Below are 13,674 nucleotides of genomic sequence, written 5' to 3'. Positions count from 1 at the left end.
GGGCGTAACGCCGAAACCGAAACTGCCGGCCCGCTACCGGTTTGCGCTCTCTTACGTGGTGCCCTTTTGCGCAAGACCTGGGGGGGGGGGGAGGAGCGTGGCCACGGTTGCGGGACCTCTACACCCGCGGCTACCCCTTTCCTTCGACGCTGCATAACCTCCGCTGCGTGTACCTACGGCGGCCACTACATACTCGGCCACCTAACACACCTGCGTGTTGGTTTTTCTTCTTCCTCCTTCTGCCGTACACGGACTGGGTAATGGCGGCCGGAGAAGGAAAGGCGCGCGCCCGCCTCCCGATTGGCCGCGCCCGGTCACATGACATTCGTTCGAACCCGCTCACGGGTTCTTTTGAAAAAAATTCTCCCTTGACGGGTGGTAGGAAGATGGCCGTACGCTGAGGGGCCTAGCCAGCTGAGCCAGCGACCACCACCACCTTCGGCGGGGTGACAGGCCGCCCCAAATTCTGGCTTCACGTGGGCTGCGGGCGCCCTGTCGTAGGAAGGAAAGAAGGTACAAACGGGCCGCCGCCGCGCCTCGGAGTTTGGGACCGGGAGTGATGTGCTCCCGGGTCGTCGTCAGCTGAGCGCCAGCCACTTGCCACGGTACGACCCCGTCGCCGTCACTGGGACGACGGCTAGCCGCCGAAGCGCCATGGACGACATCAAAAGCGACGCGGTTCTCCACATCGCCGAGATCATCACGGGTGAGTAGACGAGCAGCTGGGGGCCCTCTCGGGCGCGTCAAACTTGGCGGCGCTTGTGACGCTGGGACGACGAGATAGGGGACTCCGCGCACGCCCATTCGGACCGTTTTGGGACGGGTGCTGGGTTTCGCGCTGCCCGCATTGGCCCGATGGCCGCGCGCATACGGACACGGGGTCGCTCCGCGGGATGCGACGCGTGCGCTCAGCGCGTCTGTTACGGTTGCCGGGCCGATCACGACAACCGCGACGTGTGAGTGACAGGCTCATTCACAGAGCTGGCTCTCTCTTCCTCCTTGGAGGCGTGTCGTGTTTTCTCGGCTAGTTGGCGTCCCTTCGCACGCACATCGTCCGAAGTTTAGTTTTGTAACATGATGTAACCGATGTTATAATGCTGGTAATACCGTTTCGTCGAGTGTACTAAATATAGAGAAACGAAGGCACTTAAACGGGCGCGATTGGGACGCAGCAGCATCGAGGCCAGTCGGTACGTGGCCGTAGCAATGCCAAATGACAACGCGATCAGGGAGCGTGGCCGTGGGTTCGCGCTGAAGGCCGCCTCGCTTGGAAGTCTGAACGGGAAGACTTCGCGGTTGCCTTTTGCTTAGAGATGCTAATTTTTGCATCGCGTTATGCTGAATCGCGCAGTCACTCGATCGGAGGAGTCCGCCGCTGAGCGGAGGTGGGGAATAGTGAGTCAACTCACACGTAGGCTGGTAAAAAAGGTTCGGCAAAATGACGCAAACCTTAGTAGTGAACATTTATGTAAGGTCTGTTTAGTTGGCATGTTTTTATGCTTACACGTCGGCGTGTCATAATCACCGTCATCATTTTTCTTCTATAACGTCGGCATTTACATAATGTGTCAAACAGTGCGGTGCGTTTGCGTTTACTACATTATATATACAGCCATCAGGTTATGCATGTGGCAGTTTCGGTTATCAAGCTTTGACATGGAAGGGCCAAGTGACAACCTTGACATGTTTCATAATCGCCAATTAAACACAGCTGGAGGCTTTATTACACAACGTGATCTTTACTGCAATGTGTACAATATTTCTGTCAAACCACCGTATTACAACTGACGTGCTGCCAAAACACAGGTAGGGAGAGCCATGCACTAGACGGTTGCATTGACAGCTGTAAAAGATTACGTATGTTCCACTTCTGTGATCACCTGCAGTTTTGAGGCCACTGTGTCTAACTGGAAAAGAAGGCTTATGGGGTTTAACATACCATGTTAGAGAAATAAGAATTCGTATTAGCTTGCAAACTGGTTCACAACACTATACAGGTTTGCTGACTGACTTGGCACAATAAGTTTATTTCCGACATGTCGTGCAGGTCGTTTGCTTGACATTAATGTGCTCAATGCCATCGCATCCTTATCTTGATGCCTTGCTATGCAGGGCTGTTTCTTCTGCCCACTGATTTAGTCGTGGTTAACATTTCTATCGTGTACTATAACCAACTAACCGGGTAAGGAGTCCAGCCTTACTTCACCGACCTTTAGTTCTTCACTGAATATTATGGTGCTCTTTGGCCTGTTCCGGCCCTTGCACTGCAAAGTTCCACACGCGCTGTTGTTGTTAGGCTTTATTTTCTTTTATTATGCACTTGCCACTGTGACAAGAAGAGAGCGTTTAGCAGACATGTTTCGTGGTGAATCTGGTCGACTAGCTTGAGGCTCCCTTTCAACTTTTGGCGCTTTTTGTTTCATCAAAAAAGGGAAACACGTGAATGTGTATTACTCACAATAATGTGCCTGAATGCTTTAGTGGAATGGAATTCAGATCTGTGGAAATTCTTCTTGTCTGTATACCAGATGGCCAAAGCTTCTGGTTAGTGGAATGAAGTTCCGGTGTGCCTTTCTTCAAATGCCACTGTGTGCATTCACCTATTTTTCTCTTTTGTGTCTGAAAAAAAGACTTCTAATCAAACGTAGAGGTGCAGTGTGCTAGAAAGATCATTCACACAATCTTTTTACTTCACATAGCATTGTTTGTGTTGACTTAATGAACACGTGCTGACTTATTCATCTAAGATTTGTATAATGCATTATGCAACCACCAGTGTAAATAGGAATGTGCCTAGTATCGTTACATCCATGCACAAGGGCTAATTGGTGCAGAGCTTGGAGTTTCTATTGCTTACTAAATATAGGCATGTTTACTAAGTCTACTTTTGCTGCTAACTTGTCGTTCACCTGAATTCAGCGACAATATCTCAGTAATACTCAATATTTTCATTTAATCTTACTTTTTTAGATTACTACATGAACTTTTGTTATACGTACTTCATGCCCCAATGTATCTTGCATCTACTGTCATTGATGGTTTCAGCATTATATGGCTGCTGGTCGCCGATGAAGATAGATTCTACCATGTGCTGTGTCACAGTCTGTCTGTTTTCTGGAACCTGGATGTCCTCACTATATTTATGGAATTTGTTTGGGCGCCAATTCCATTCCAAAACTGATAAACGAGTAGAGGCATTCAGTCACTACATAGTTTCTTGTCAATACACTAGAGGGAACTCTTGCACCAGTGTCTATGAAAGCTGCGATGCAGGGTGCTTTAAATTACCGAGCAGAGGAATAATGGGCAGTACACAAATTTGCCTAATTTTCGTACTTTTGGCTCCATTTGGCTTTCTGTGGCTTGAAGTTGCTTTGTCACGAAACGACAATCGGCAAATGTTCAGCAGTTGCACTTCACTATTTCAACCTTTGGCTTACCATTTCAAATCGTCTCAGGAAGTTTATAACGGTCCATTCTTTCATTCGAAACAACGCCCAAACATAGCAATAACTTAAACCGCAAGTGTGTTCGAGGCCCACAGGCACAAAGACTAGGCAAATTTGTGTACTACCCATCATTGCCAGGGTCGCTGAACGAGAGTCCCCTTTAGTTAATTTTAGGAAACTTTGATTCACTACACATGTACACCGGGTACGTGAGAAAGATTCATTCTTTATGTGAAGCCCAGCAGCCATATCTGTTTTGTTCAAGCCGTTTTCATCACGAGGCATTATTTTTTTTCTCTGCTTCTTCAGCACGGCAGCTGTGCATGCTTATTAACCTGCCGGAACGTTCCACTACATGCCCACAAAGCAGTCAGGCTACATAAAAGTGAAATGACTCTCGCTGCGTTAGCTATGCTGGCAAAGAATGTAGGCCCTCTGAGAAGGAAAACTACTTGTAAACTGGTAGCACTTCCTGTTGGCCAAAACAATGGGTGCTGTTTACAAGTGCTCTACTGTTAACGCCACTATTTACTGTGAATTCACTTGAGGAAATATTCTGAGGTTCACTTGCTGATAGTGAACTGCTGTTTGGTACATGTGTGCTAAACCAGTTTCAGCTGAATGAACATTATTCTTTAGACAGTTTTGTTAAAGTAAAATGATTCAATACTCGTGTATAGTCATAGTGGTTTCACAAAAGTGAGAAATTTAACAGGGAAGCAAACGTAACGATGGGAATTAAGAGGTGCTTTAAAAAGATCTTTTTGGGATTCCTCACCGTGGTATTTTTCAGCAGCTTGTTGGTAAATGCTGACGAAGAAATGCATAGGTATATAAAGAAAAAGTAAATAGTGAAACGAAAATTGCATGTACATTAAAAAAAGAAAAGGAAATTATACGCTTTTCATGAAACCAAATTTTGGAAGTTCTAGGCAGATGTAAATGACCACAAAAAGTACCATATTTACCTGAATGTAGCAATTTTTTTTTCGGATTTTCGCTCTTTGAAGTCTATCTTTGCCTTAAAATCAAATACTGAAATTCAGGTTGTCTATAAAGTGCAATGATGCCTACAGATTTTTTTTTTCATTTTTTTTCTTGCTGAACTCACGAAAATGTTTACCCTTACATTACACTCGTGGTCTTGGTACAGTAGAGTAAATACAGAACAAAGACTGGGGGAAATATATTGAATTAACAAGAAGAATTCAGAAAGGGATACTTTGATTCAGTGAATCTATTCTGATGGTGCAAATATGCACAGTTTGAGCAAGAGAAGCTGAACATTTGAGTTGCTACTTACTAGGTGCTGCACATTCTCAAAAAAGAAAAACACTACCATTGAATAAAAAATGAATGCACCTGAGAAGTGTAACTACAATCTGCATACAGTTCATCATGAGAGGTGTCTGTTAAGAGGGTAAGAGTATTCTGTAACACTGCCCCGTTGTGCTGCTTGCGTTTTAGGAGCCCTAATTACTGGATTCACATCATTCCAGGCATTTGCTACAAGAATGAACCATGTTTAAAACAAACTTTCTGACCTTGACAGCATTTGCTGTTCTTTGGCACTTATTCTTTTTATCTGGCCCGAACATTAAATCGCCTGCCTTGTTCAACTTGTCCTGGAATATCAGTGACCCCTCCTTGCTTTCTGAATTACATGGCTGTCCTCCTGTTTAGGTTATATTTTCCACTATCGCTCATAGCATGCATGTTAACTTAACAATCACCTTTGTAAATCAAAGTTTATCAACAGCACCAGCGAGATGCAATAGTGTAGATATTTTTTTCTAGGATCACATTAAACTGCTGGTCATTATTTCTTAATGCCTACTGCATGCACTTTTCCCATTTTTCTTCTGCAAGCTTTCTTGTGATGTCTAATTGACCTGAACATACTTTTGCACAGATTACAGTGGCTTTGTTGATGCGTTTGTTTTCTTACCGAGCTATGGGACATAACCTTTTGTCTTTTGAAATTAAGCAGTGTTACTATTATGCTATCTGAGGTGGGTTCCTTATTCATTGCGATTCACCTATTGTGTAGTTGAAACGCCAGAGTCACCTGCGTGTTGTAGGTTTCAGAGGAATTCACCGGTGATCGTTTGCACTCTTTTAAGAAAGCATTTTAGGAGGGTGCATGTTCACTTCCTCCATTTGTCAGAAATTTTCTCATCTCATATATTGATAAACTTTCATTTTTTGGGTGCATATAGGGTTTCGTTTACATGTTTAGTAAGCTAATTATCGACACCTTCAAAAAAATATTTCTAGGGTGTGGCAACGGCACCCCTAAAAGAACTATAGTAAAAGCTCGGCAATTCGACCATAGTTAATTCACAGAGTTGGAGCATTTTGACATGTTCTTTGGTTGCAACCAACATCTACATTGTTTAATGGCATCAGACTCTCGATAATTCAGTCATGAGTGGCCTTTAACTCGTTATTTCGGACGATCGTCTGAGCACACCAGCAACGTTACTTGAACCAGGTCAGTTTCCCAGCTCCCCGCACGCGCCGGCACGAGCGGCTGACGCGTGAACTAATGGCGCTGCTGTTCCGTCTTGCTTCACATACCACGCCGTGCGTCGCGACGCGCGTGTTGCCGCTTAGACACGACAACACGTTTTGGGTGCTCGGCTGCTTCTTCGCGCCATTATTTAGTGAACTGTCGTTCCTTACGAAAGAGTTCTAACATGTGACAAGAGCGCCAATAAACAGTGCCTTATTGTTGTGCCCCGGGCCGCAACGGCTACGGAAATAACATTGATCATCATTTCTTTGAGCCACCCTGGGACCGCGATGAGTTTAAAAAAAGCCACCCGCATGTTCCCGCGGAAAGAAGTCGAGTAAATGCATCGCAGAGTGAGAAGGGGGGGGGGGGGGGTATCGCGTGTATGTTGCGTAATTGGGTATTGTTATTCTTCTTATTTATGGAATGATGAAGAAGCGCGTCCTTCAAGGAGTGTTTGGAGGCTGATGTTGGGTTGTGCCCCACTACTGGTTGAAGGTACTGTTGCTTCTAGCGCATCTACTCGAGTCAAGCAAAGCGTAGCCAGAAATTGTTTTCGGGAGGGAATTGGGCGGGGGGCACCTGCTTCATTTCGGGCAAGGCACCCCCTTGAAATGGTCATTTGTTATTCTCTATGCTATCGCGAAAAAAAATTCCGGGGGGGGGGGGGGGGGGCATGGGCCCGGTGTGTTATCTTCTGGCTATGTCTGGCATGGACACAAACTGCACTCTGCGTAATGAACCGGGAACGGTTGGACATGCTGTGAGTGGGTGCTGGGATCCGATATTCTTTTGGGATGTGGTACAAAAGACCCTGAAGAAATATCTGCCGATAACACCTCATGTCATACGTTATATATCAATTACTGGGCCTTTACAGTCTCTGGATAAAACGCATGGCTGTGAGCCACATGGATACTAAAGCAAAATCGGCACGGGAAACTTCATTGAATGCGTAATATGTGTGCAAGATAGATCGAATGTTTATATGACCTCAAAACCGTATGCAGGTGTTTGATGAATTGGTGAAAATGAACCGTTCCTAAACAGTCAAAGTGGTGCGAGTAGACAAATATGGTTTTATGAATATGTATTTATTTATTTCTCAATAAAAAGCTTTTAAAAAGCGCACGCGTGTCTGTGTAGTAGAACTCCCGCTCTCCCCGCAAACTGCCCGGGTTCGACCCCCACTCAGACCCAGAACTTTTTATATTTGCATCTTGCTCAATTTTGCAGTCGCGCCCAAAATGATTATTTTTCGCTCGCAACCAACGAAACCGACGTCGACGCGAGAATTTCTGAAATGAACTCTTTAAGGCTGTCGCGTTAAAAATGGGGACAGATGCTGTGCCGCAAGGATGGGCGGCTGACTCACAAGACCGCTATATGTGAGTGACATTTTGAGGCGGACGATAATGTCAAATACCATTAGTACATTATAAATGGGAAATGAAATACTTCCACCTCGAGGAAAATGGGCGCTAGTGCCAAAGACATTACCTCGCTTTTTTCCCGGTCTGCCAGAGTGCATATCGAAGGCACATGTGACTACAAGAACAAGGAGGTCACACGCACACGCATACACGCACACACACACGTGCTAGGGATGAGCTCATGCCAGAAAACGAAATAGGGGAGTCATGGTCATGGAGTCGGTCGAGTGATTTTAGCGACGACGCATCTCCGGGCAGATCAGACGTCTCGTCAGCTACACCGTTCGCGCTCAATGAAGCGATGAACTTCTCGTTGCCTTCCGCGTGCAGGAGCCAAAAATTAATCGATGATGCCGTGTCAGGGATGACGTGCGGTGTTTTTCTACTGCAGAAATCTTGCACCAAGAGCTGCTACTACAAAAAACTGTTAGTGTGGAACGAGGTGGTAGCTCTAGATTGTGCCCACAACTATTAGTGTTCATCGTTAACACTGTACAGTATTTACAAAGCGGCCTACTAGCTTTCTCTGCCTGTCTTACGGAGTCCACTTCTAGCCAGAAAGCCTTCAAAGGTTGTGAAAACCAGAAAGCAAAAGGTCCGCAACCTCTCGAAGAGGTTTGCCCGTGCGGCTGCCTCAAAAAGGTAGAAACATAAGGAGATCCTGGCTCTTGAGCGAAGGCTTTCCGCAGTTTCGAATGAGAGAATCGAAAATACCCTTGCTGAGCTTCCTCGTTTGCTAAGGCTTTCATTTATGACATCACTAATGTAACGAGTGTTCGGCAATAACCCAGCAAAATTTTTCGAGAAAGATGGCTAATACTTTAGCCATCTTTCGCACGACGGTTGGCATGATAACTACAATTTTTTAATGCCCTCATGAGAGAATTCTCTCGCGAGAAAGATGGCTGATAACTACACAATATAAAATAATGCCACCTTGAGCAAACTGTATTTCTAAAAAGTGTTTTCATTATAGGGCAGTGGACATTTGGCTGGGAAATTTTGCAGGCCGACGAACACTGGAATGAACGTGGAAGATGCACAGCTGATTACAAAATAAACTATGCTTAAGATGAGCCACCAATATAGAAGGACGATCGCATACTAACAACTCGCCCGGTGTACTTCTATTCTGGCGTCTTGTGTTTTGCGCACTCTATTTTTATAATGTATTGCGAACTAGCGCCCAACACAAGCTTCTCGGGCACAGCCGATTCCACCCGAAAACACCGTTCCGGGCACTGTTTGTAAATAAATAATTAAAGAAGTAAATAATAATTAGTTTCCCGATTAGTGGTGATTATGAAACAGATGTTTTACAAATTTTCATTTTTGAAGTCGTTGAGTTTACCGCTCAGTGTCAATGTCGAATCTCGGTTATCACGACTGACGAGAGCTGCGACGAGAACGCGAATCACTCGCGCTGCAGCAGACGACGCGCGCGGCTTGAAGCAAAATGGCACAGCAGCGCCACTAGTTCTCGCGTCGGCCACCACGGCCACTTCAGAGAGCGCGCGCCTACGGGGAGCTCCGAAACTGACCTGGTTCTAGTAACGTTGCACACCAGGTGCAAAGAACTGAAAATGTATGACGCAAAAATGCGAAAACTGCAGTTGTTGATTGCCCAAGCGAAGCGGCGCTGTTCGGGGGGCTTTCTTCATGAACTAGTGATCACAGTTCTGTCCACATGCAGATCTGTCACTCGTGGGGTGCTGCATTTGGCTTGATGCAACGCACACACGCAGTGTCACGAATCGAATCGTGGCAAGAATTTTCGAAAATGAACTTTTAGCTGCATTCTGCATGCTGGCATTCTACATGTGAAAGAGATATTGTCACGAGTGTGTGGTCATCTTGGTAGCAGTAATAATGGAGGGATGCAGAGCACATCAGTACATCTTGCTTAATGTGCCAGAAGTATACTTAACACTAGATAAACCATGATTGAACCCAGAAGCCTGTAATGAACACTTGTTTATTGCTTTTCTTGATACTTTTGATAATTTGGCATTCGGTTAATTTGGACATTTTTTTCCGGTCCTATGAAATCCGAATTAACGAGCATTTACTGTACAGGATACGCTTTCTGGCACTCTAGGAAGTTATGGGCGGTAACAGCACATGAACTCACGGTACGAAGAGAAGGGACACAAACAAGCGCTTGGGCAAACAGACACTATGTATGGTTTAAAGAACACTCCGGAAGCTTCAATACCTGCACGTACGCAACTTCGCCTTTGCACTGCCACACGTGTGGGTGTACACCTTTTTTCAATAACACGACAGTACTCTTCAAACATGGTGATCAGGTGACAAGAGATTTTGAAGCATTCTATATGACAAAAGAAGGGGAGTCCTGCGTTAGTCAAACATCGATATCTTTACATGAAAAAGAAGAAATCCTAATCAGTAGCATGTTTGTTTGAATTGATTTTTGTCGCGCCTGCGCAGTGACCTGCAACGCAAAAATTATTAATGACATTGACACGGTCCCTCGCTGGCTCCTCTGTGCATGTTCTGTATGTGTATCTTATGTGTTCAGATAATTTGTACATTTGAATAAATCTTCAGTTGAGAGAGAAAAAACAGCGCTTGTTTGTGTCCCTTTTCTTCGTCCCATGAGTTTGTGCACTGTTACCACCCAAAATGTATTCACAACTAGCCCAACTATCAGTCTCACTCCAGGGAACGCAGAAGCGTGAGGGAGAGGCAGGTATTTTGCTACAGGTTAAAACTCCCCTAGCAACTTCTTCTTTTCCTGGTTTTGATCCTGCTTGTGCAGCGAAGCCTGCAAGCAGCGTTTTACATTAAACAAAAAGGTTTTCCAGCGTTTTTCTGAGTAATCATAGTATGGTTTGGCTGCTGCCAAAAGGGTATATGGAGTGCTTCATCCTTTATTATCTGCATCTTGTAATGAAAGATGATTGCATGTGTGAAACAAGCTTTTGAATATATGTCAACCTGAATGCAAGTTTCGTCAAGATTAGTGAAGGCTTAAAACAGGCGTTGTCGACCCTAACACTTCACCAGCCCAGTAATGAATTATGTTGAGCCAGCATATGTATTCCTTATAAAGTGTTCACCTTGGAGTAGAACACTCTGAACTGCTCAAGTGTATTCTGGGGCATTTATGATTCACACAGCTGTTCTCACCACAGGTGCGCTTGAACAAGACGGCATGCGCTGGAAATTGCCCCCTGTTTCTCCCAGCATCACCTTTATGCTGAGTTGAAGAGAAGGAATTTGCTCTACTGTTGTTTTTGTTAGTGTTCCAAGCTCTAAACTTGCAGCCTGTGCGCTAGGTTGTCTGTGATAATATGAAGATGTTGTTAAAGATTGCTTGGAACTGCCAGCAGGTGCAATATGTGAGCTCTCTCTTTGCGCTTAGCTCATTACTATACTGCAGAAAGATTATACAAATATTGTTTAAGCTGTTTCACTGATGTGTCATTTGTTCAGGCTGACAGTTCTTTATTTTTTGTTTATGATTTAGAAATATTTTCTTACAAATGATTTTCTCTTAAGTTGTGCACTGTGTGTGTGCTCAAGTATTCATAGTTGCACAGCAAGACAATGCAGGCCTAATTAAGGGCGAGTAGAAAGCATCAGATCCGTGTAGGGCCAGATCTATTACTTGTTTTTTCTTGTCACTCTACCTTGCGTCACTCTTCAACCAACATGCCTACGAATAAATTTAACAAAGTTTGTGGAAATAAAACCTTGTATCTACATTACCTAGGAAGACATCATGCTAGAGATTTCTACGAAATGTACCCTTTGTCAGTACGTCTTTAAGATGTCCAAACACATTGATTGCACACTACAAAGATGTGCACCATTTTATAATTTTATTCCTTTCCTAATATGTTTCATCATGTGGCTACGTAAAAATAACATCCGCATTTGTGGAAATTTCTGATAGCAGACAGCTGAGTAATGTTCATCATGTGGTTGTGAAATGGTCTGGCTTGTGTGCTTGTACCAGGTTGTAGTCTTATGGGAACTAGGGCTCTCTCGAATTGTGGTATATATTGAACTAAGTGCCCGCTTAACTAGAACGTCAAGGCAGGCGGAAATTCTTTACGGTGGTGTAGGGAGCAACAGGGAAGAGCAAAAGCAATAAGAGCATCATGTGCTACATGACGCCAATAGGCAGAAGAAGCTATGTGACTACACACCTGCCCTCATGGCTAATAAAGGCACTGCCATGTTTCAATTCACAATAAGACCCTATAAAGTGGACAAAAAGATGACCGCCACTTTTGGTATAGCAATAGACACGCTATTCAAAGGTCGCAGGTTCGGTCTCTGCCAGCGGCAACTTATCTTCTTGTCCATGCTTCTTTCTTCACATTCACATTGCGATTACTACCACTAAAATTCCTGATACTTTCCTTGCTATAATTATTGCCGAGTTATCATAAATATTTGTACTGGTGGTAATTTATAACTCAACCAGACTCATTGCCAATAGCACTTTATATTTCTATTATAGAAGTTCTGTGAATTCTGGATTTCAAATTGTGTAACTTTTTTTATGCCTTTGCATTCACTGATGTTTTATCATCATTCTTTTGTTTGCATAATTCAATATTATTTAGCTTCGCTGTTGTGTAGGTTAAGCCTCTCATTTAACTTTTCTGCAAATTGGTCCACAGGCAACTGGTTTAAATTTTGTTGCAATTTCTATCAAGGTTACCTGTAAAAAACTCGGTGTCAGATATGTTCATACAATGAATGAGGTTCATTTTATATGAAATGAGTGGCCCGCCCACTGCTTAGTGTAACGATTGTTCTCACCCGTTTTGTTTGCAGACCGGCTGTACTTTGCCGCGGTTCGTAGCACGGTGAAGCCAGTCTCGAGTGGCCAGAACCACTTCTTCACCATTGACGATGAACTGGTCTACGAGAGCTTCTACGCCGACTTCGGACCACTCAATCTGGCCATGCTGTACCGCTACTACATCAAATTGCAGAAGAAACTGAATGTGAGCACAGTTTTCATTTTCACCTGATACTGCTTTGCGAGCTTTCTACTTTAGTGGGACAGCGTTACCGAGCTTGTTCAGCAGAAATGTTGGCTTTGGTGTCAGCGTTGGTGTCGTTAGCTGTGGACAAAAACTAGTCATTTTGTATGCAACCGAAAAATTGAGAAAGATGCAAATAAAGTTAATTATAGAAATTTTCAGATCTGAGGGGGGATCGAACCTAGGCAATTTGCATGGCCAGTAGGTGTTTCACCGCACAGCCATGCATATCCTTGAAAATGAAAATGCAGTGAAAGTAAAGTTTATGCTTTACTAACATACATGTCTTGTATACAGGCTTCACAATGAAACAGGTGAAGGACAATAGGATATATTGCAATAATGCTGCGTCCTAAACGCGTACGTTGAGATCGGGCATCGGCATATGTGATTATCATTATGACTTTGTGGTTTGAAGCTGGCCTTACATCATTGAGTGTATTCTCTTAAGGCCGCGCAGTGGATGCGTAATAAGTTCGAAAACATTGCACGCTCATAATGGCTTGTGGTTCAAACCATGCTGCTCATTACACTGAAGGCAACAATATGCGTAAGCTTCACTGACACAGGCCACTTTACTCTTCGATTACATTGTTGTGATCCACAATTTAAACTTCTGGAGTGGCATCATAAAATAAAAAGTATGCACTTAATGGTTTAAGTACGCACTGGGGACAGAATATTGCTATCGCATTCAACTCTTAAAGGGGCCCTGCAACACTTTTCGAGCAGGCTCAGAAAATGCTGTCGATTGGTAGGCGAAGCTGCCAGAAGACGCGGGCCAGATATTATAGCACAACTTGCGACCTGTAATTGGCAATAAATTTTGAAACTCGGCTGAAAATCGCTCTCTCTTCTCTCGTGACACGACGTAGGATATTCAAAATGATTGCGTAAAAGCTATTGTATCAGCCAATGAATGATTTGAGCATCGCGCGCCCCTTCGTTACAAGGATCCCCGCGGGAAGTTGCGACTTGTGCACTCGGGCATGCGTCATTGCACTGAAACGCTGCATATTCGAAGAAAAAAGGAGAGAAAGTGCTCAAAGTCTCAAGACATGCGTGATGTTTTTATTTTCCCACGCCATTTCTCCCTGCTTAGCTTCTAGTGCTTTCATTAGGACGAGGGAAGAGAGAATGCAATTGCGGTGTGGTACAAACCTTTTTACTCCCCTTGTTTTCGATGAATTCCCAAAACTTTTTGCGGCAGTAAGTTTGTGAGGCAATAAGCTTCTTTAGTGCATCCGTAA

At 44.2% G+C, this 13,674-nt stretch overlaps 1 protein-coding gene across 2 annotated transcripts in view; it reads left to right on the top strand.

The window, feature by feature from the left end:
- Positions 1-416: 416 nt before the first annotated feature.
- Cdc14 (cell division cycle protein 14) overlaps positions 417-13,674 on the top strand; it is a 79,561-nt gene continuing 66,303 nt past the window's right edge. For both annotated transcript variants that reach the window (XM_037431793.2, XM_075882997.1), the window contains exons 1-2: positions 417-706; positions 12,213-12,385. In XM_037431793.2, the coding sequence (XP_037287690.1) occupies positions 655-706; positions 12,213-12,385 (225 nt within the window). In that variant the 5' untranslated portion in view covers positions 417-654. The remainder of the gene's footprint in view (positions 707-12,212; positions 12,386-13,674) is intronic.

This window comes from Rhipicephalus microplus, unplaced genomic scaffold, assembly GCF_043290135.1.
Source record: "Rhipicephalus microplus isolate Deutch F79 unplaced genomic scaffold, USDA_Rmic scaffold_14, whole genome shotgun sequence".
NCBI lineage: Eukaryota > Metazoa > Arthropoda > Arachnida > Ixodida > Ixodidae > Rhipicephalus > Rhipicephalus microplus.
This window is presented reverse-complemented; position numbering and strand designations above follow the sequence as displayed.